The following is a 22,921-nucleotide window of genomic DNA, read 5'->3' as shown; positions in this document are numbered from 1 at the left end:
ATGGTTAGTATTTGATACTTTTATTAGGAAAGAAATACAATTTGCTTTCAGTGAAAATCTGCTGGACTGATCTCCAGAAATATGCAAATAACAAGAATTGGAAAAAAGACATTTTCTTTGATTTGGTAATTACTTTTATCATTTAATGGAAGGCACTAGGTAATTAATGATTTTCATCATATTAATGCTAGTATTCCATGAAAATCCAAAATTGTGGGGAATAACGTACTTGAGCATATATATATTTTTATAATTTAACAGATTTAAACATTACAAATATTTTCTGCTGACTCAATTACAATTACATACATACATTTCATTATCTAATTAGAGGCAGAACATGCATAACATTTGTGCCTACTTTAACAGGTTGTCCAACAGCAATGTTTGCTGATGGTGACAGCATTCGGTCTTTCTCTCCTGAAAAAAAAAAAAAAAATAGGAAGCAGGTTAAATATCTGTTTACCCTTTCCAATACCTTTTCCAATTAGATAACTTAAAATATCAACCTTACTTCTGGAAACTAATACTGAAATGTTCATTCAAAGCTTGTAATCTACATTGTAAGTGTACGTATGACTTGCCTTGTAAAAGTGCTGATTTGAGAAAAGCTATACAAGTCTCATAAGACATCTTCTGTAGTGGAGAAAGGCACGTAGCCAGAGCCTGGCGGGAACAGGCCTTGTAAACCCCCTCGCAGGTAAAGTAATCAGCCAGGAGGGTTAAGTGGCGGAAGTCGACCTGAAAAATGTTTGTTTCATCATTTCTATTTACAGAATGGAGGAATAGCTCTTAGTAATTTGTAATTCTCTATCCAATTTAGAAACTATCATTCATCAGTTTTTCTCACACACATTCTCTCTCACACACACACACACACAAAAAAAAAAGCATGATAGTGTACCTAAAAGTGCCCAGCAACACTTGGATTATCATAATATCCAAAAATAATAAAATGTCAGCTGTTTGAAATATGAGTACTTAAGATCTCCTTACATTAATTCCGAAATCTTTAAACAAAGGTCTGCTGGTGGTGGTCCAGTCTTAATACACAAAAATATGACACTTTATGCTTTAATATTTCTTGTATACATAAATTTACAATAATAAACAGAAAAGCTTTGTTGGGCTGGTAATAGAAGCTAGGAAGTGTTTTTTTTTTTTTTTTTTTTTTTTTTATGTACTATTTCATCACATGCATGCAGATTCTACACAAGCCTGCATCACAAACCTTGATATCATATGCAGATTGTACAGCCCGCAATTCCCTTATGATTGAACGCTGTGCGGCTTCTATCCCATACATCTCAGCTACTTGGTGAATATTGTTGGTGTAGAGACGATTCACATCTAAGAGATGCTCATATTCAAACATTTTCTGGAAGAAGAAGAGGAAAAAAAATAAAAGAAAGAGAAATACACACTAAACTGCTCACTTATATATTCTTGAAGACTAATGGAAGTAAAGTTCTCTTCAAACTAATTTTTTGTTTGTCTCTTATTACATAATTACTACATTATCACACAATACAAATGAGAGGAAAACCTTTGTGCATGTAAGGGAAAAGGCTACACGATGAGTTTCATCCTTCTTTGTCAATACTTACAAATATATTAACTCCCTCAGTTCTCAGCAATAACCCGTCATCCTTCTCCACAACAAAAACACGCTTAATCCCGGGAACACTGTGAATTAGGCAGCGTTGAGACTTTTGCCGCACAATGGATGGGATGTCATAGTTACCTCCAGCCAGAGGCAAGAGCATGGTAACCTGGAAAATAGGTCCTTATTAGAATGTTTCTCTATAAAGTCTACCTAACTAAGAAAAAGTATAAATCAATGAGATGGTGCAGAGATTATCCAACTCAGACTGCTTAATGTACAGCTACATCTTAACCCCTCGACTGCATCAATGGCATTAATAAATACAATATACTGGAAGAAAGAAGAAATAAACAAAATGCCTTATTTATTTGAAACAAAACAGAATCTATCTCATTTTCTTTGTTCTACCAAAGAACACCTATGATGAGTGTCTTGCACTGTGAAGGTATTCATTCTCATTCTTACCTTTTCTACACTTGTTACATGAACCAGTTTATACAAAAAGTCATTACTTTTGGAATATTTTGTACATAAAGCTACATTTTGAAATTGCCTTTGTAAGCATCTTTACAATCAAATGTGGAATCTCCCACTTTAGTGTGTTACCCAAGATGCAAACAGAGGAAAGCATATGGAATCCTAGGCAGCAGTTAAAGGGATAATAAAGAATAGTATTAAAAAGGTACATCAGAGAAATATGGCTATAACAGAAATGACTGTTATATATTGACTAACAGCTGTTTACTATCTTTTTTTAAAAAGAACATTCACAGCTGGACTTAAACATAATCCTAAACCACTTGACTAGTTCACACAAACACCATTTCTCTTCACTGCCTTTCCTTGGGTTCATGAAATCTCTGACTTGCAAATAATAAAAAATTTCCAAAATCTTGCCTCTTCCCCCCCTCACCTCACACCACAGTTCCTCTTCTGTGTCAAAGCTGTAGTCGACTATCCAAGCATCTGCATCTGTAACCGCACTCTTCCTAAACCGTACTGTAGATTCACTGATGGCAGTACCCTTTTTCTTCTTGGGAGTTTTGACATTTACTGGCATTAATTCATCCTGTTATGAGAGTGTTGCACATTAATAACATATATGTGGTCAAAGACTGGCTGTTGACTTCTTTACATTTATTCATTCATCTTTTTAAAATTTACTTTCTTTCTCTTACTTAGTATCATACCTAATTTTGAATATCTTGGGAACTTCAAAGAAAAATAATACTCAATAAACTGCATTTTCAACATTAAATCTGAAACTTTACTTTCAATATTTACAAACTATGCAAGAAACCGCAGAAGTAGTGTGTAAATTGCCTGAAGATTATGATGCAAAAGAAATTACCTGATTTTGTTTAGTATCATATAGGCCATACATTTGTGGTATTAATGTCTAAGTCACAACTCTCAGGAAATGAGGAGTAAAACATATTTTAGTTTCACCAAATGGATCTTATTCCCATTTTTGGATACTATAAAGGTTAGAAAAAGTGGAGGATAAAAATCTGTATGCACGAGAAAGGTTTAACCTGAGATCTGCAGACTCTTAGAAATCTGGCCATACTTGTGGTGCACAATGTTGCTGAAAAATTAACTTCCTACAACTTAAGCTGCAAGTTGCAGTCAGCCCAAAGTATGTCTTGTTTCTTGGGTTATGATGAGTATGAGCTGGTGTAGTATTAATGAATATGCTCATACACATACATGCATTAATACACCTCACACTCACACTCTTACCCTCACTCTCATTCACTCAACCTCATAAGTACATTATATTAGATAAGTGGCCTTTCTTTATGGGGGTTACAAACAGCCATTGAAAATAAACAATAGATAACTCCAAAGATTTAACTCACCCTACATTTGGCCTTGGTAATGAAAGAAAATTTCCAAATATGTTACTGAAAGTTTATATATATATATATATATATATATATATATATATATATATATATATATATATATATATATATATATATGGAGTTGTGCTAATTAGATGGAGAGATAACCATGGCAAAAAAGTATACAAAATATGAGAATCATACATACTCAGAACCTTGAGTAATCAAGTACTGCAAATGATGACCATAAACATTAGTACGAGGATCAGCTTGAACAGATCTGAGCATGTGAATAGGAAACATCATCTCATGGATGTTCATGGTGTGTCCTTTCTGGCTGACAGGTAAACTATCTTTGTGAAGGGGTGTAGGAAAGGGTAGAGAGGAGTAATAGCTGGGGGACTTTGAAATACAGGGGTGCAAACCCAATATGATCTACAAGTAAATTTTACTGATTAATATTCTTACACACCTACACCCTACCCTACATGCCTACTACTCTACCCTCTCAAAGGTAAAACTTACTAGAAACAATCCATGTGTGATTCTGCTTGAATTTCCATGAATTACCCATTATCATAAATCTTACCATTTTGCCAACCATACCACACCCTTTTCTACTCCCACAACTCCACATAAAACCAAAATGATTTACTTGAAGAAGGTAATGCTGACTGGTAAATAATACCACTCTCCTCTCACCTTTGAGTTTTGCCCTTTCTGATAAAACCTCAATCATCACTTCTCTGCCCCAACCTACATTCCTGTGATCTTCCAATAGTTACTTGTTAGCCTGAAGGGACCTGCCATATGTGTATCTGGGCTTATATGGTACTTCCAATTCATGTACTCACAATTGGGCTTAATATCACATAATCTTAGTACTTTATTTTTCCTAAATATTAGTAATCACAATGGCCAGGGTATGAGAAAAGGAAGATAGAAAGATTGAAAAAAAAAAAAAAAGAGGAAAATTTCTAACTCTCACCTCCGACATTTCATTGTTGTCGGGTTCTTCTTCATTCTCTGATTGCTCTCTGCTTTCCTTCTCCCCCTCGTCTTCTGAGTAGTCTTGCTCCTTTGCTTTTGTGTTGCGAGAGGCCAACGTGCCGTCATCCGCACCCACCTCAGGCTGAAACAGAAAGCAGAATATGATGCTTGACACTCATAAAATGGAGAGCTAGTGTCCATAAGTTCTACAGTCTAATAACCCGCAAGGATACAACGAACGTCTCATACCTCATCTTCATCTTCATCACCAGAGCTCTCATCTGCCGCTTGTTTCTGCTCCTCTATCACTTTGGTATCCCCCTCTTCATTGACTTCAGCGTCGTCTTCTTCATCACGTGCTTTTCTCTCCGCTCTTTTTTGATCTAGGGCTGTTGAACTGGTTTTGGAAATAGGATTAGTTTCCATTGTATGAAGAAATTACCATTGCTGCGAACAAACCCAGAATCATTTTGAACTTCAAACTAGTGTACCTAGCCCAATCTCAAGTCAATTTATATATAAAAAAAAAAAAAAAAAAAATTAATACAGCTGTAGAAATAAACATACATAATAAATAACTAGACTCAGTATATGTCAGCAAGAACTGTATTCATGCTGACAAATGTAGAAAAGGTATGAATGAGAATATATATCCTCACAATACAAGAGATGTATTAGACTGGTTTCAATTATACCTTCATCAGAAATACATGTATTTTTGACGAAGATATAATCAAAACACACACACACACACACACACACACACACACACACACACACACACACACACACACACACACACACACACACACACACACACACACACACACATACACACACATACACACACACACACACACACTGTGCATTTTATATATATATATATATATATATATATATATATATATATATATATATATACATATATACACACACATACACACACATACATACACATACATACACATACATATTTATACACATATACACATATCTACATATACATATATATATATACGCACATAAACATATATATACATATACATATACATATACATATATATATATATATATATATATATATATATATATATATATATATATGAATACATATACACACACATATACATATCTATACACACACATTACACACACACACACACACACACACACACACACACACACACACACACACACACACACACACACACACACACACACACACACACACACACACACAGACACACACACACACACACAAACGTACATATCTACATGAGTATATATATATATATGTGTGTGTGTGTATGTATATATATGTATATATATGTATATATATGTATATATATGTATATATATGTATATATATATATATATATATATATATATATATATATATATATATATATATATATATATATATATATATATATTACACAATGTATACCCTATGTACTGTAAATCTATGTAAATGGTAATAAACATCTACAGCAATTCTGGTAAAACTCACCATGCTGATTTCTTTTTCATAAATGATCTATGAATTTCTTTCGTCATTATTTTTGGAATGAACTGACGCTCCATGTACTGTAGCACTCGGGAGGGATTCACAGCACACACGTGTTTGTACTGCTTGTGAGGGAGGAAGGTGAATTTCACCTTCGTTGAGCGATGAATTCTGTTCTTTCCATCCCTTTCCAGCTGTACACTGACATCTAGTCCATGTAGAACCTGATTAATAAAATTGGGGTTGCTTCTTACAGTGACATAAATTACCTTTCTTTTTATTTGAGCTTTATAAAAACAAAAGAAAAATTAGAATGCCAATTATATTTTGAACACATGAGAAATTTATGTTTCAAGCCCTTCAGAACGGGCATCACTTCATAAAATAAGTAATGCTATAGATCAACTGCAAACATTTTACTTACTTTAGCTAATGGGACTTCAGTGAGCTTAATCTGCAGGGCAGTTGCATAGGCCTTTGTGACACTCTTATGGAAAGGTACTTCCATGATTGGTGTCGAGATGTTTTTCCCAGCAGTTCGCAAGATTTCCACCATCCGAGGCACACCTGGAAACGGCAGGTAACATTTAGTAGGGAAAGGTGTGGAAAAGTTTAAACATTCTTCTCAAAGCTACTCTTATTGCACCATATATCAACAGTACTTCTTCCAAGACTGTAAAGTGTACTAACCAAGAGTAACGTTAAGCTCATCCCTTCCGGCAAAATGGAAAGTGTTGAGTGTCATCTGAGTCAGTGGTTCACCAATGGCCTGAAAGAGTATGATATTGCTGATTGATTGTGATATGCATATCATTGTTAGGGACACACCAACAATAAAAGTAAATGTAAAAATTGCAATCTAAAGATTTAAAATAAAATATTAGCTAATTACTGTGACGATAGTAATTTCAACTTTACCTGAGCACACAGCGCACCAACTGCCTCACCAGGATCAACCTTTGATGTTAAAGCCTTCATGTGAACTGTTGTTGCCACCTCCTCATATGTTAGCTTTTGCTCCTGAGTGGGTTTCTTTGAATAGTGGTTTTCATAGTAATCATCAATGAGCTGTTCCAAAGCTTCTGATACAACACCAAGATTGGCTGCACCAGAAAATACTGAATTCACTGGGTCCGGGCAATGTGCACCAACTTTCTCATACCTAATATAATAATAATAATAAATCAGTTTCTTATGCTACATTCTCCTGGATATTTTATACTAACTTTCTCACATCATATAACAGAAAAAAACACAAAAACTGTTTAGGTCATGTTTTGTCACTACTTCCTCCACTGTTCAGCACAAAATTTCAGGTGCAAAAGCTCAATACTGCAAATCCTGTTGCATGCAATATCAGGCATATTTCACCAGGACTCTAATATTTTGAATCTATTTACAAATCAAAATGAAAAGTGAGCCTACTTTAATTTCTCCTCTTCTGGCAGCTCAGCCCACATTTCCTGAAGTACTTTATATGAATTAGGACGGCCTGTATCATTGCAGTACCCGGGGGCTTCTATCGTCTTTGACATCTTTTTGCAGAACTTGAGGAACCCAGAACGCCGACCGCTACCCTCCTTGCCATACTTCTTACGCCATTTCTTTAGCTACATAGGGCAGAGGGAAAAATATCATATTATAAATATGTACTGAAAAGAATACTAATTTAAAGTAAATGTCACATGGTTTAGTGCATAAAAAATGAGAGAAAACAACTAGTTAATTATCAATTTTGATTTGTTAATAAAGGGCTGTTAGGCCTATGTTCAACCCCAACCTTTGTGTATGTTAGATGACAATATCACACAGCTGCATGACTGCAATGTGAATGTACATTTTAATATTTAAATGAAATAAGAAATAAGGAATATATAAATATTTTTTATACTCTGAAGCTCTGTGTATTCCTAAAATGTAAATGCTCACTGTACATTGCATTAATATTGCATATGCTGCCCTTCCAACCACAGTAATATTCCCTTAGTTCTAATTTTTTGATGCAACAAGTTCCTTACTAACAACCCTTGCTTTGCATGTTACTCAAATTCTTTTGTTGTACATCATGCATATCCTCAGGGTCAGATAACATGCTTACACGTTGTAGTAGTAAAACTATAACATATCCACATGAGAAGATGTAAGGACCTATGCTCCTACTATTAAGATTGAAAATAAGAGGACCTCCAATCTTCTGAATATTAATTTTTGCCAATTAATAAGAGGAAATTTTGGGAGACACTGACACCAATACCTAAAGAAACACAGCAGTCCCTCCAGGTGCATGCAAACAAACAAATACACACTCTCACTCACACACTTCTACAACCCCTCTCAATCAAAAAAATATTAGCAGAGAACTTTTGCATAACTAAGCTTCACTGAGAAAACACCATATTTTCCTATACCTTCTTTGTGTAGTGGTCTACTTCTTCTTTGTCCCCTACAGACTTGGCAATGGTAAGTGAGCGGTCTTCTAAAAGTCGACTGTAATTCTCTACCAACACATTCATGGTGGTGCTACTTTTCAGGAAGGGAACCTTTGTCACATCCTGTCCATCTTCTCCGTAATTGAACTGTGGGGGAAATAGAATACTGGGGTGAGGCAATTACTCAATCTTTATTATGCAAAATCCTTGTTATTTTTTGGGTTTCCACTTGCACATGAAACTGACTTTAGACATTTTAAAATATATGACATTTACTGACTATTTAACCACTTGTAATTTAAACTACAAGAAGAGGAATCAAAGCATTACCTGTAATACAAGTCCATCACTATTTCTCACGGTCATGTCATATTTGACCTGTATCCCCTCCAAATGCTTGATAAGACATCGCTGTAAATAACCACTGTTGGCTGTCTTTACAGCTGTATGTTGTAAACTCTGGGGAAAAATCATTAATGCATAAGTTATAAGACTTTTCTGGCAACTCTCGTGCACCACAGAGATGCAGTAATTGCTGATATATCAATTCTGACACAAGAATCGAACTAATAACTAATAATGCACTTACATCACGGCCTACAATACACAAGTAGAAATATGCTTCAGGATCCATCCCTGTCATGAAGCGATGGGGGATATAACCTCCAGCGCGTGGATTGGCTTCATAAGGTTTGAATGATGGCAAAAACTTCCCTGTAATGCTTATGGGCATTCTCTTGCCGTCAATGGCCACAGATCCAAAGAGTGAAGCCATCTGGTTCATGTTAACCTTTGGGGGTAAAGAAAGAGATATTTAAATCTTTCCCACTCTGAATCTACCTTACATTCTTCCACATGACAAATTATTAGTTGCTAATAATGAATCAATTCAAAAGATCTTCTTTCCATATATAATATATTTCTTGACCACAATGTTTTCCTAAAAGAATGATCAGGTCAAGCTCAAGGTCCTTTTACCTTTGAACCTTTTGCACCGGTGTCCACCATCATTCTCATGTGGTTGTCAAGGCTGCAACGGAGAAGTCCTCTCTCGTTTTCTCTGTAATAAGAAAGTTTGAATAATGCTGTATCACTTTTAATTATGCAGGAACATGTACTTCTGAACATAATGTGCTAGCAAGACAGACCTTCCACACTGCTACACACATCTGTATATAATACCTATAAAATGAAGACACAACACATAAAATTTTACATAAATCACAAAGAACTCACGCTGTGATCTCTGAGGTGGTGGGACCCAGGGCAGCTGTGTAAGCTGCATCAATGGCAGCCATATCCTTTTCATTCCCAGACATGTGTGAATTTTCAAAGTAATCTCTAAAATCGTTCTCTGTGATATGAAGCCTCTGACTCACTTTGCTTGGGGCTTTCTGCAATATTGTTCATAAAAGTTGAATGAACTGGGTATATAAAAAAAAGTTTGTTTTGTTAATGTAATTAAAACTCCAAAGACTTTTCCAGTTTGATTTTTTTTTTCTTTTGTATCAAGTTCCTGGATCAACCTCTTTCCTTCAAGTATTTGGACATGAATCAATTATTAGGAAAATATCTTTGGAAGAAAAGTTTTAAAACATATCTGAAAGTCATTCAGTGCTTTTACCTTGACCAATTCTGCTAGATTTTCCCTTCGCTTCTTGCTGAGACCTTTTGATGTGACAAACTCCTTTACGCTAATGGTGTGACCTGACCACTGTAAGTAGTACACACACAGCCTGTTGATGGCTGTTAGTACTCTCGTTGCAACTGACCCACCATAAAGCTGAAGAATAAAAAAATAAAAAATTCAACTAATTAACAGATAGTGACAGGAGTCTACATATGTTTTCAAGAACATCAGGACATCTTGTTTAAACTATCTGGCTGTTTACCTTCTTATCTTTAGAAATAACCCTATACAAAAGAAACACACCCTCATCTAGATATTGACTTACATCATAACAAACGTGAACCAAGCCGTGGCTAGTAGATCCTATGGCACTCTTGTCTATCACTCCAGCCAAGAGTTCACCATCTCGCATGACAAAATCTGATTCTGTCATGCACTCTTTCCTTTTCTCTGGCTTCCCACCTGCTTTCCATGTTCTGGGTTCATCTGTTTGCCACAACTGTCCAGTAGAGGAGGAAGAGAAAGAAAATAATTAAAAATCTCAATACAGATTCAGCAAGTATAGACCTAAAAGTAAAATTATCAAAACTTAAAAAGATATGCTTTTAGAAATCAAATACTCTCTTTCCACTTACATCCACTTTGACTGAAGTTCTGAAGCTAAAAGAAGGTCTGGCCTTTGTCTTAGGGATGATGTTATGAAGAAGGCTGGAAATGACCTGCTTTCCAGACCACAGCATTTTTGGCTTCAAAATAGCCGGCGGGAGGATTTCGATCTTCCTGGTCTCTTCAGCAAGTGCTGAGTAGAGTAACTGTTGGTAGTCCTCCTTGCTGAAGAATGTCCCACGCATGGTCAACATTACACTAGACACAACGCAGTCCTGGATGAGACCTGCCAGAGGAGAGCCGTCCTTGGGAGTGAGGTACTGGTTTTTGGTTGTGATGAGGTGGTGGGACTCACTGCGTGCCAGCTCATTTTGAGGGAAGTGCATGTTGAGTTCATCCCCGTCAAAATCAGCATTGTAGGCTTTGCAATTGGCATAAGGCATACGCAACACACGGTCCTTTGGCATAATTCTCGATCTGTGAGCTTGTATACTTGGCCTATGTAAGGTTGGCTGACGGTTCATGAGAACTAAATCACCATTTTGCAAGTGCCTGTAGACAATTTTGGTAGCATTAACTCTTCTTACATGTGATTCTTTTGGGGTGAGTAACTGCTTAGCTATGGCAATACGCTGGTTCTTATCCAGTGTTGTGAGACGCTTCTTACTGCCCTCTTCATCCTCAACCATCAACGCTCCGGGGTACTCATATGCTCCATTTATTACCTAAAGAAGAATAAGAAAAGAAAATCTGTAGAAAATCTTGGGGGCTCCAAGGGGCAGGGTATTTGGAGTCCGGTAGTCTGCTGTATTTGTACATCAGTGAGGAAACTACCATGTAATTGTCTGACTCTTAACTTTCATTATAGCTTGGTGTAACAGGAGTATTAGCACTATGGGGTGGATTGGTGCTTTCAGCAGTTTGTGCTACATACACCTACATGGACTTCAAGCATGTTGCAAATATACACAAGACACTTGATAATGACATTACATATAGATATACATGTCTAAAGAGCATTTTTCTACCAATGTTAATACATTTAAAAATCACAATGATTCATTATGAAAAAAATCCTAGATATTTCTCTTTCTACATGTAAGTTATGGGTACATTTACACACAATATATACTCTGCATCAAGACCTCCTGATAACATGTTTTAGCTTAAGGCACTGGTCAGTATGTGTACTGAATATGAAGTACATGTCATTAAAAGTGTAAATTATGATACCAATACCTAGGTTTGGCTTCATTCTGCCCTTTGGTAGTCCAGTGCCTTTAATTCTGATCCAATGGGAAAAAAAAAAAAAAAGTCATTGGTATATTTTTAGACTTTAGATAAATAAGCAAGAAGCCTACTTTACACTAAATGAAAAAAAGAAAAAAAAGAAAAAAGAAAAAAAAGAAAAAGAATAAAAGTACATGGTATGTGCTTAATAAATAAATAAATAAATAAAAATAATAAGAAAAAAGGAACCTTAACACCTGGACAATGATCCATTCCTTAATTCCCTCACATACTGTATTTTACTTATTTATCAAGAAAGAAAAAAAAGGATCTCTCTTTTTCTCTCTATACTATTGTTACTATTTTTTTCTAATTTAGAAATGTTTCAGACAGGAATATTTGATTCTTTCATAAAAAATAACAAGAGCTTCATTCGAAATGGGTTCTTTTACAATTTTTGTTTAACCAACTGAAATCAGTCATTCTGATTGTCTTGCCAATAATTGCTTAAAAAAAACATTAAACAAGTTTTTTTCTATCTATAACACTTTAGTTGGAGTTGTCTTGGATTTTGTCCAGTGTTGACAATTTTGAGCCAATTTCAAATGGGTCTTTTTAGTTATAAATATATATGTATATAAAAAAACAGACCTGGCCAATCAGATCACACCTTGTCACTCAATAAAGAGAAAAAAAGAAAAAAAGAAAAAAAGAAAGAAAGAAAGAAAAAATGCAGAAGCTCAAAACGGACTGGTTTTACGGGCCTCCCTTTAATGGATATTGGAAGCAATAGGCAAAATCTGAAACAGCTGACTCAGTCTTTAAGTCATGCAAGTTGTGGACAAAGTTGAGGCAACACTGGACACAAGCCAATGCATCACAAGCCATTCGCTTTTTGGCAGAATATAAGTGTATTACATGGATTGCATGTTGCTTCATGGTCCTTCCATACTTTTTTTCTTATGTGTAAGTGTGTTGAGTTATTTAGTATTCATCATTTTCTATTACCATTTTAACAGACGCACAAAAGCTTGAGCTGATCATAGAGGGTGTGTGTGAGGAACATGGCATAAAAAAATAAAAACCAGAAGAAATATGGGCATTTTACACTGTCAAACTAGGTAATGTGCATGATTAATATTAGAGTACTGTATAAATGGCCTTTTTTAAAATTGTAAATGATGATATTTGCTACTACACAATGTCAGTAACTATAGTCAATTGGCAATATTGGACTGATGTCCCATTTCGTTAGTTAAAATAAAGTATGCATGTATTCACAACTTAAATGCATCATGTCATATATATATCTCAAAGACTTTATAACTGGATGTAGCCTACCTTATGCCAACCAACTTTTAATTAAACTACACTCATCTTTCAAAAATTCCACCCTTACATCATGATGTCCTCATATATCATGCTACCTAGCAATTATAATGATGCGACGTCCCTAATTCTGAAATTTTATGTCACCTACCACTGATGGGTTAGCTGATACAGAAATGGCAAACCTTTTTGAGAACAAATAACTAAAACTTTCACACAAATCTATGTAATGGAAAAATTAAATGAGCATATGATGAAGATACTTACCAGCTGCCTCAGTTCCTCCACATTCCACTGTGTTACAGGCACTGGGTACGAGAGTCGGATAGCAAAATCCATGGGTACACCCACTTCATCTACAGCAAGGAGAGGATCAGGGGCAGCCACTGATCTTGCTGAGTAATTGACACGTTTGCCCATCAGGTTCCGTCGGAAAAGGCCATTCTTTTTCTCAATCACCTGGAAAATTTAAAAAAAAGTATTATAAAAATACCTAAATTTCCCAGGGAAACAAAATTACTCAAATCCCTCAAGGCCATGGACTTCTTAACTTCTAAAACTCCTTCTTTGCAAACATCTACCTGTCTAATCCCCTTGGTTGTGGTCCTGGCCAGGCGATTGAGATCGGCATCAAAGATGTTGTCTACATTCCCTTGCATTTGGAACCATACAGTCTGACTCTTCTCAAGGGGATTCTTTCCAGGAATCTCAGAGATAATGTAGTTGAGAGTTTCAGGAATCTCCTTTAAGGTGCCATTCACTAGAGACATAAGGAAAGTGAGGCACTTTGACAGCTTTACAACACTCTGCAAAAAGAAAAATGCCAAACATTGAATTCAGGTATTATATTAATATTAATGATATTAAATAATACAAAAAGATTCTATATAATATCAAAACCAAAGAATGTATCAAGTCTGAGAAATCTGATACATTTTCTTGTCACATACTACAGCACCAGATCCATAAAACAAAATGTGGCAGAAGCAAGCAATGTCATACCTTCAGGAGAGTGCTTGTTTCATGTTCCACCGTCATCCCATTCTGGAAGTCACAGGGGCGGTATCTTGGAGGAATCACAAGCAGTGTGTGCAAAAAGAACATGTCTGTGGGGTATTCCCATTCTGAACAGCCCAGAATGGGATACAGGTGCTTCAGTAACTCGTTGTCTTTGAGCCAAACTTTTCGTAGAGCATTTCGTACCTGGAAAGCAGAATATGCACTAATGATTGTTGCTTCTTTAATGATTACATTAGTATATGATAGAAGAAAATTATTTCTGAATTATAACAATAGATACAGAAGAAGTAAATGCCTACACATAGAAGCAAACTTGTAAAAATGGTGGAATAATAAATATCAAATTGAAAATCAAATAATTTGTAACCTAAGGAATTTTTAAAAAGCAACAAATTTCTATTTTAAATTTACTTGACTGGCTTAATAAGCAAAACTAATCATTACCTGCTCAGGTGTCACGTAAGACTGCGCGTCTGACACAATACTCGAACTGGAATCTTTCATAGTTTCCTCTTCCTCCTTTGGCTCTGTGTCGTCATCATCATTTCCCTCTGCATTCTTTTCTAAACTCTCTTCCTCCTCCTCCTTAACTTTCTCTGGGCTGGCCTCTTCCATATCAACATTTTTATCCTCAGCATCATCATATCCATCGGACTCATCTTCATCGGAAAAAACACTCTCCTTCCACTTTGGCTTGGCCTTTGCCTTAGCCTTGGGTTTTTGAGGTGTGGCTGCTTTCTTCTCTTTCAAATTCTGATTTTTTATAGTTGTGGCTGACTTGTTGACCACCATGAACCTGGAATTCTGAAGTGTCAACCGCAGTCTCCTGGTGCGACAGAAGTGGCACGAAAGCTTGGGCTGACTTTCGTTATAGAAGTGCCTTGTGACTTGCTGGTGGACGGCCTTCACATTTGATGTTGATGTGTCAGAGCTGCACGTCCCACCTGTGGCAAAAGTGTTACTGTGCTGTTATATATACCAATAGAGCCAGGGGTGGGCAACAGAGGAAGACAGTGCCCTCTCCCTGAAATGTGTGAATTGTTAAACTGAATACTGATTTATATATCACTGCAAAAAAAATAACATGAAATATAAGAGTGTGTGTGTGTGTGTGTGTTGTGTGTTGTGTGGTGTGTGTGTGTGTGTGTGTGTGTGTGTGTGTGTGTGTGTGTGTGTGTGTGTGTGTGTGTGTGTGTGTGTGTGTGTGTGTGTGTGTGTGTGTGTGTGTGTGTGGATATAGATGTACATACATACATACATACATACATACATACATACATACACACACATATATATATATATATATATATATATATAGATAGATAGATAAATATAGATAGATATAGACATAAATATATATATAGATAGATATACAGATATATATCTATATATATATCTTTCTATCTATCTATATATATATCTATATATTTATTTATTTATTTATTATACATGTACATATATATATATATATATATATATATATATATATATATATATATATATATATATTTATATGATGCATGAACATTATATATATGTATCTATATATACATATCTATATCTATCTATCTATCTATATATATATATCCTTGTACTAATATTAAATCTTCTTACCTGCAATAACCTTTTTGTAAAAATTGCTTAGTTCTTTGTCAAGTTTCCTCATCATTACCATGTGTGGATATCCCTTTTCACTTCCTTTTATATCCTTGTCATCCAGACCCACTTTTACCTGAGGAAAAAAAAAATAAAAAATTAAGAAGAGAATGAAATGCAACTAAAATGTTTTAGTGCAGGGGGGGAAATACAAAACAAAAACAGTGGTTTTGATAGCTATATAATTATACTTGCTTGAAATACATCACCGGGAAAAACATCCACGTACATGCTCACAAGACTTCTCAATTACAGATATTGTCTTTCTCAGATAAGGCAATTTCCTTCTAAATCCCTAAAGATGGGTGATGTTCTGGAAAATACATCTATCATACAAATTAAATGGTTGAATATGGACAGGATTGCATAATCCTCGAATCAGCCACCAACCTATAATGTACTTTCTCAAATCGATGGATACCTTGCAGCATTATCATTATCAGTATTGTGATCAATATCATTATGCTCATTATCTTCATCATACTTATTATTAATGTAATACACATTTAATTACTATTTTTTATTTGTTTTATTATTATCATTATTATTATTATTAAGAATGTAGCTTGAAATGTTATCAGTAGCAGTACAAGTGGAACAGCAAGTCACCAACAGTCTTATTGTTACTGTATAACCCCAAAATTAGGATAGTTTTTTAAGTATAATCATGAAAATACTATCGATATGGGAAATAGGGTGGGGATTGGGGGGTGTGGTACTGCTCAGTACCTTGCAGTATAATGCTTTAGTGCCATGTCAGGGAAATAGATAATTTGAAACTATGAATGCCCATGTCTCAAGTTATTTGTAAAGAAAAAAAGAAAAAGGAAAGAAAAGAAAAGGAGAAAAAAGGCATGGAAAAAAGGCAAAACCAATTATTGTTTGATTTCTTGAAAACAGGTAGTGAAAATGTAGACCTGATTTAGGTCACATAGAACTGACTGGTCATGCTTGGAATTCTTCATGTGTAAAGTAGAGGTGCCTGAGAAAATGAGCAAGTGGAGAAACAACCAAGAGTTCTGTAACATCATGTGATGCATTTAGGTCATGTCATATCATGTGATCTGCTGGGGCACGTAGGGTGAGTTCACTGGCTATCAAAACATAAAATGACAACCTTGACACAAGCCAAGGTAGTCACTTACCAAGCCTAACCTTTGATCTTTCATATCATGTCTCAACAGCTTTCCATGGTTTGCTCTCGAAGGCTACAAGCTCACCACTGACAACTGGTATTCTTCTATGCTTTTTCAATATTTACAGGCCAGGAAGACAAATGCTGTTGGAACAGTATGCTGTAACAGGAAGTACATGCCAACAGATTTACAGGTGAAGGAGAAAGGCAGTGTTGATAGTCGCAGCACTTCAACAGGTATGATGGCACTGCAGTGGATGGACAAGAAGCCAGTGACAATGTTGTCCACAACACACACCAGTGAAATGGTCACCCTGCCACAGATGCACAAGGGAATAGTGCAAATTAAACCTAAAGTTGTAGTAGACTACAATTTTGGGATGAAGGGTGTAGACCTGAGTGACCAGATAGCACAGTTGTATCCAGCATCCAAGAAGAGTTTGAAATGGCTTAAACAAATCTTTTCTACCTTCTAAATATGACAATTGTAAATTCCCTTGCAGTACACAAGTTACTTGGAGGGAAAATGGCAAAAGCAGAGTTCAAGCTAGAGCTTGTGCAAGGGCTCCTGCAGCAAGGAGAAGAAAGAGGTAGGAAGTGGAATCATCCAGCTCATGGCCCAGCTCCTCCATTCCTTGTTGCTTCTACTGATACTCATGCTGACTTACATATGCCAGAGGACACACCCTTACATAGGTGGAGGAGGTGCACTTACTGCTGGAAGCAAGATCAGCACAGAAGGGAGACACGTCTGATGTACAGGGCATGTAATGTCTCCCTATGTGCATCTCCTTGCTTCAAAGAGTACCATGGGCTTCAGAATGCTCCTTGACTAAGCAATGCACCACTATACAGTCAACTGGTACATGCATGTAGTAATATGGACTATTTACTACAATGCAAGTAAATAATGTCCTTCTTAAGACATGTTAAGGCTACAAAAAACCTCTGGACTTGAACATAAGGCAAAAATGATTGTAACCATTCCCCATAAACCAGCAGCCTGAGCATGATGAAACTTCCTCAGGAAGGAGTGCCAGACACTGAATCCTTGCCCTGTCAGCAGCAGGTTAACCAGCTCATGCTTCAAATCTTGTGCATGACAAACAATTACTATTGCTGCTACACAGGCCTATGGCCATGCATGAGATGATGTAGTTCATTCATACTCTTTGGTAAGAAGGACATCTGTATCAAATATGTACATGTGTGTGTGTGTGTGTGTGTGTGTGTGTGTGTGTGTGTGTGTGTGTGTGTGTGTGTGTGTGTGTGTGTGTGTGTGTGTGTGTGTGTGTGTGTGTGTGTGTGTGTGTGTGTGTGTGTGTGTGTGTGTGTGTGTGTGTGTGTGTGTGTGTGTGTGTGTGTGTGTGTGTGTGTGTGTGTGTGTGTGTGTGTGTGTGTGTGTGTGTGTGTGTGTGTGTGTGTGTGTGTGTGTGTGTGTGTGTGTGTGTGTGTGTGTGTGTGTGTGTGTGTGTGGCCTCAACCAATGAATTTGTAAAACACTTTTAATTGATTTTAAAGCAAAACTCAATACATGGACCCTTTCACAAGAGAAAGAGAGAGAGACATAGAAATAATGAGAGAGAGAGAGAGAGAGAGAGAGAGAGAGAGAGAGAGAGAGAGAGAGAGAGAGAGAGAGAGAGAGAGAGAGAGAGAGAGAGAGAGAGAGAGAGAGAGAGAGAGAGAGAGAGAGAGAGAGAGAGAGAGGGGGACAGACAAACACAGAGAGACAGAGACAGACAGACATAGAGAGACAGAGACAGACAGACACAGAGAAAGACAGACACAGAGACAGAGAAAGACAGACACAGAGAGACAGAGAAAGACAGACACAGAAAGACAGAGAAAGACAGACACAGAGAGACAGAGACAGACAGACACAGAGAGACAAAGATAGACAGACAGACAGACATAGAGAGAGAGAGAGAGAGAGAGAGAGAGAGAGAGAGAGAGAGAGAGAGAGAGAGAGAGAGAATTATCTCTTTGTATGAAAGGGATGAACACATTAACCCCTTGGTAACGGGTGTAGAAAACTAAAAAAAAAAACTTACTTCTTAACCTTTGAAAATATTTACAAATGACATCATAAGCACATACCTCATCAGCCTCTCCACCTTCTCCTGAGATGATTCTGGAGGCAATTTCTTCCATTTCTAGAGCCTCTTGCCCATAGCCTTCCTTTAGCAACTGAACCTGGTTCACCAACAGCACTGCTTGATGTGCTGCAAAGGATAAGGTTTTACCATTATCAAATGAGCTGATGAGGGTTTTGTTGACAGGTGTGCAATTCAAGAAAAGGATTATTTGCATTTTTTCCCCAAGATAATATAATACTTTAGTCTGCAGTTATACCTGAGAGAAATGAGAGGCAAAGGATCATGGCATCCTAGGTATGGCTTATGACAACTTACGCTTTGCTTGGTATCTGAAGCAGGTCCAGCATATTCTCCCCACAATTTTCTTTAAGACATCATAGAAGAAGGGATTGTAGAGTGGCAGAGGCAAGTCGATGTGTCCGCAATGGCCCTGGCAGCGGTTGCTCTCTTGTCTACATGTCTGACACTGGTCTCGTTCACGCACAGACATAGGGCCTGGAATTGGAAAGGGAGGTGACAATAACAGAACTTGGGGTTGGCAATGCGTACACAGGTGTGTATGATAAAGGGGAGTAAAGTCAAAGTATTCAAAATGTTTTATGCTAATAAGTAATACACTGCAAAGGGAGGCAAAAAAGATGAGATACAAGTAGAGGATGATGAGAATAAAAAACAAACAAAAAGTAGTTTTGGAACATTCCTTACCCATGCGCAGGTCATACAAGCCATCGGGCGAGAAGTGTCCCAGCTCATTAATGGACAAGTCATTAGTGATCCGTAAGACAGATATCTTCCTGATTTCCTCATCTGTGTAGACACGGAAGTTAATGTCTTCCACATAGGTATAGCTCAACTGCCCATAGCTGCCCATGATGCATTCTGACAAAAAGAATAAAAAAAATTATATAGGCTTAATTTTCATGTAGACATGTATGGATAAGTATAAAACATGTCTATTCTATTATTGGATGTTGACACTACTGACATTAAAGAGAGAAAATAGACATTTACATATACATACATATACACATACCCCACACACACACAACACACACACACACACACACACACACACACACACACACACAACACACACACACACACACAACACACACACACACACACACACACAACACACACACACACACACACACACACACACACACACACACACACACACACACACACACACACACACACACACACACACACACACACACACACACACACACACACACACACACACACACACACACACACACACACACACACACACACACACACACACACACAACACACAACACACACACACACACACACACACACACACACATACAACACACACACACACACACACACACACACAACACACACACACACACACACAACACACACACACACACACACACACACACACACACACACACATGTACATATACATACATACATACCTATATACATATATACATATATATGTAAATACATACATATACATACATACCTATATACATAGATATGTATATGTGTAAATACATACATATACATACATACCTATATACATAGATATGTATATGTGTAAATACATACATATATACATACATACATATATATATATATATATATATATATATATATATATATATATATATATGTATATGTATATATGTATATGTATATATGTATATATGTATATACGTATATACGTATAAACGTATATACGTATATACGTATATACGTATATACGTATATACGTATATACGTATATACGTATATACATATATACATATATACATATATACATATATACGCATATATGTTTATATGTATATATGTATGTGTGTAATATATATATATATATATATATATATATATATATATATATATATAATATAAATATAGATATTGATATAGACACACACACACACACACACACACACACACACACACACACACACACACACACACACACACACACAGAAATACAGAAATACAGAAACACAGAAACACAGAAACACAGAAACACAGAAACACACACACACACACACACACACACATATATATATAGCAAATTAGATATAACTCCAAATTATCATTCAAAAACAATACCAGGAATTAATAAACATCCAACTATAAAAATCTTAATAAAATTTTCTGTATTTGTTACCGAGAGTGACGCACCGTCCAGAGTCCCACATCCAGGATAACATGCGAACCCAAAATCCAAACCTAACCTTTCCTACCTTCTATTTATTCCCTAGCCAAGGGGGCAAGAACCCTGTATCCCCCTTCATTAACACTTCATGGGAACTTAAGAACTGTGGCTGTGTGAGGATGTTGTGGACTCAGAGCAGTGAGGTTATTTTCGTAATTTCCTGGTAAATATGAGGCTGCTGCAGATATACCTGTATTGCTATCCTTCCTACTCTTTTTTATGCTCTTTAAGATGGCAGCGTCTATTTCCTTCTATCTCTGTGCATCCCTCTTGGTAACATTAACTGAATTTTCACTGATGGCTCAGAGATAAAAGAACCAAAATCAAAATCAGTAGCAATTTTTATCGAGAACAAAATATAACTTCTGTTTGAAAATTACCCCCTTAAATAGAAATCCTGCATGCAGAATTATTTGCCATAAAACAAGGATTGAATTATGCAATAAACAACACTCTAACTAATTCAGTAATATTAACAGACTCACAATCATCACTATAACTAATACAAAACCTTAAACCATTAAATTATAAACAAATCACATATGAAATACAAAAAACAAATATACTTTCTCTCAACACAAAAACAAGTATACTTTCTCTCCATACAAAAACAAAAGGTTATGGTTCAATGGACTACACATAGAAATATAAAAGGAAGCGAAATTGCAAATATAGATGCAAAGAAAGCCCACGAAACAAATAATCCCATGCTCATACCACTAGACCCAAATTGTATCATAAAAGAAATCAAATTTAAAAAATACTAAACAATGGGAGTCAAACCAAAAACGAATGTTAAACACAAAAAATTATCTCAACAAAGAAAACATCCAAAAACCATGAACCAGAGTCAAGGACAGAAAACTAGATACATACATCGCAAGACTAACAACCACACGCATACACAAGACTAAAACAGCTACACAGAATGAAAATGGAAAATGACCTTTACTGCAGATGGTGCAAGGATCAAGAAGAGACTATAGATCATATCCTACTACACTGCCGAGACGAGTGAACATAAAAGATACTGACATAGATCTTTTGATTACACGTACAGATCAACCATCGACAATAAAGTACTGCATACGGAGACACACAAAGATTTTCCAACAAACACCTGAATTAATAGATATAATTTAAGAGACAAGAAGCCCCCAAAAGAAAGGATCCAGGGGATATAGACAACAACAGCCTAAACCCTATAACAAGAAGATTATTCAGTTACTCAGAAATTTATCCCCGCAATAACTACCTTTTGTGAAGCATCAACCGAATAAATACAAACATACCAAGCAATCACCTCGATTAAATACCTAGCACTCCAAATGTAACGCATTACAGACCAATTTTTATATCACGAAATTAAATGAAACACCAGGAGAGTGAAAACAGACACAAGCAACATATATACTCAGAATCACATGATACGCAACGATGACACAGTATTCTAATGCCTTCCGTCGCCCATTTTTCGGTCTCACTCATCAATTGCTTGTGTCTTACCTCCAAAACTCCTACTGCGAGGAGTATTTCAACTGATTAAAAACACGTGGATCCGATCTTGCTTCAACGTGAACGGAGACGATGTAAATATTGCGTTCGAGTGGGAATTTTTTGTCTTGATT

General features: G+C 36.2%; 1 protein-coding gene across 1 annotated transcript; it reads right to left on the bottom strand.

Annotated features, from left to right (window-relative positions):
- Nucleotides 1-4: 4 nt before the first annotated feature.
- Nucleotides 5-22,893, bottom strand: LOC125030762 (DNA-directed RNA polymerase I subunit RPA1-like). The gene is made up of 29 exons (XM_047621025.1): nucleotides 22,800-22,893; nucleotides 19,787-19,960; nucleotides 19,397-19,576; nucleotides 19,083-19,207; nucleotides 15,809-15,926; nucleotides 14,639-15,138; nucleotides 14,177-14,377; nucleotides 13,756-13,980; nucleotides 13,442-13,633; nucleotides 10,645-11,340; nucleotides 10,335-10,508; nucleotides 10,004-10,162; nucleotides 9,616-9,773; nucleotides 9,358-9,439; nucleotides 8,969-9,169; nucleotides 8,710-8,838; nucleotides 8,359-8,526; nucleotides 7,376-7,560; nucleotides 6,869-7,112; nucleotides 6,641-6,719; nucleotides 6,375-6,517; nucleotides 5,954-6,174; nucleotides 4,693-4,840; nucleotides 4,442-4,585; nucleotides 2,520-2,675; nucleotides 1,608-1,772; nucleotides 1,232-1,378; nucleotides 585-741; nucleotides 5-420 (listed from the first exon to the last, which is right to left on the bottom strand). The coding sequence occupies exons 2-29, from the start codon at nucleotides 19,950-19,952 to the stop codon at nucleotides 320-322; spliced, it is 5,364 nt and encodes a 1,787-aa protein (XP_047476981.1). The 5' UTR covers nucleotides 19,953-19,960; nucleotides 22,800-22,893; the 3' UTR covers nucleotides 5-319.
- Nucleotides 22,894-22,921: the final 28 nt, after the last annotated feature.

The sequence above is a fragment of the Penaeus chinensis genome, chromosome 11 (genome assembly GCF_019202785.1).
Source record: "Penaeus chinensis breed Huanghai No. 1 chromosome 11, ASM1920278v2, whole genome shotgun sequence".
Classification (NCBI taxonomy): domain Eukaryota; kingdom Metazoa; phylum Arthropoda; class Malacostraca; order Decapoda; family Penaeidae; genus Penaeus; species Penaeus chinensis.
Note: the sequence above shows the minus strand (reverse complement) of the source record. Positions and strands in the feature narration are given on the sequence as shown.

Excerpts from the sequence above, each read along its gene's own strand:
- LOC125030762 (XM_047621025.1), bottom strand. The coding sequence starts at position 19,952 with ATGGGCAGCTATGGGCAGTTGAGCTATACCTATGTGGAAGACATTAAC. Across the intron at positions 7,113-7,375 it reads CCAGAAGAGGAGAAATTAAA|GTATGAGAAAGTTGGTGCAC; the intron begins GTAGGCTCACTT and ends TTATTATATTAG. Across the intron at positions 6,720-6,868 it reads TTGGTGCGCTGTGTGCTCAG|GCCATTGGTGAACCACTGAC; the intron begins GTAAAGTTGAAA and ends ATACTCTTTCAG.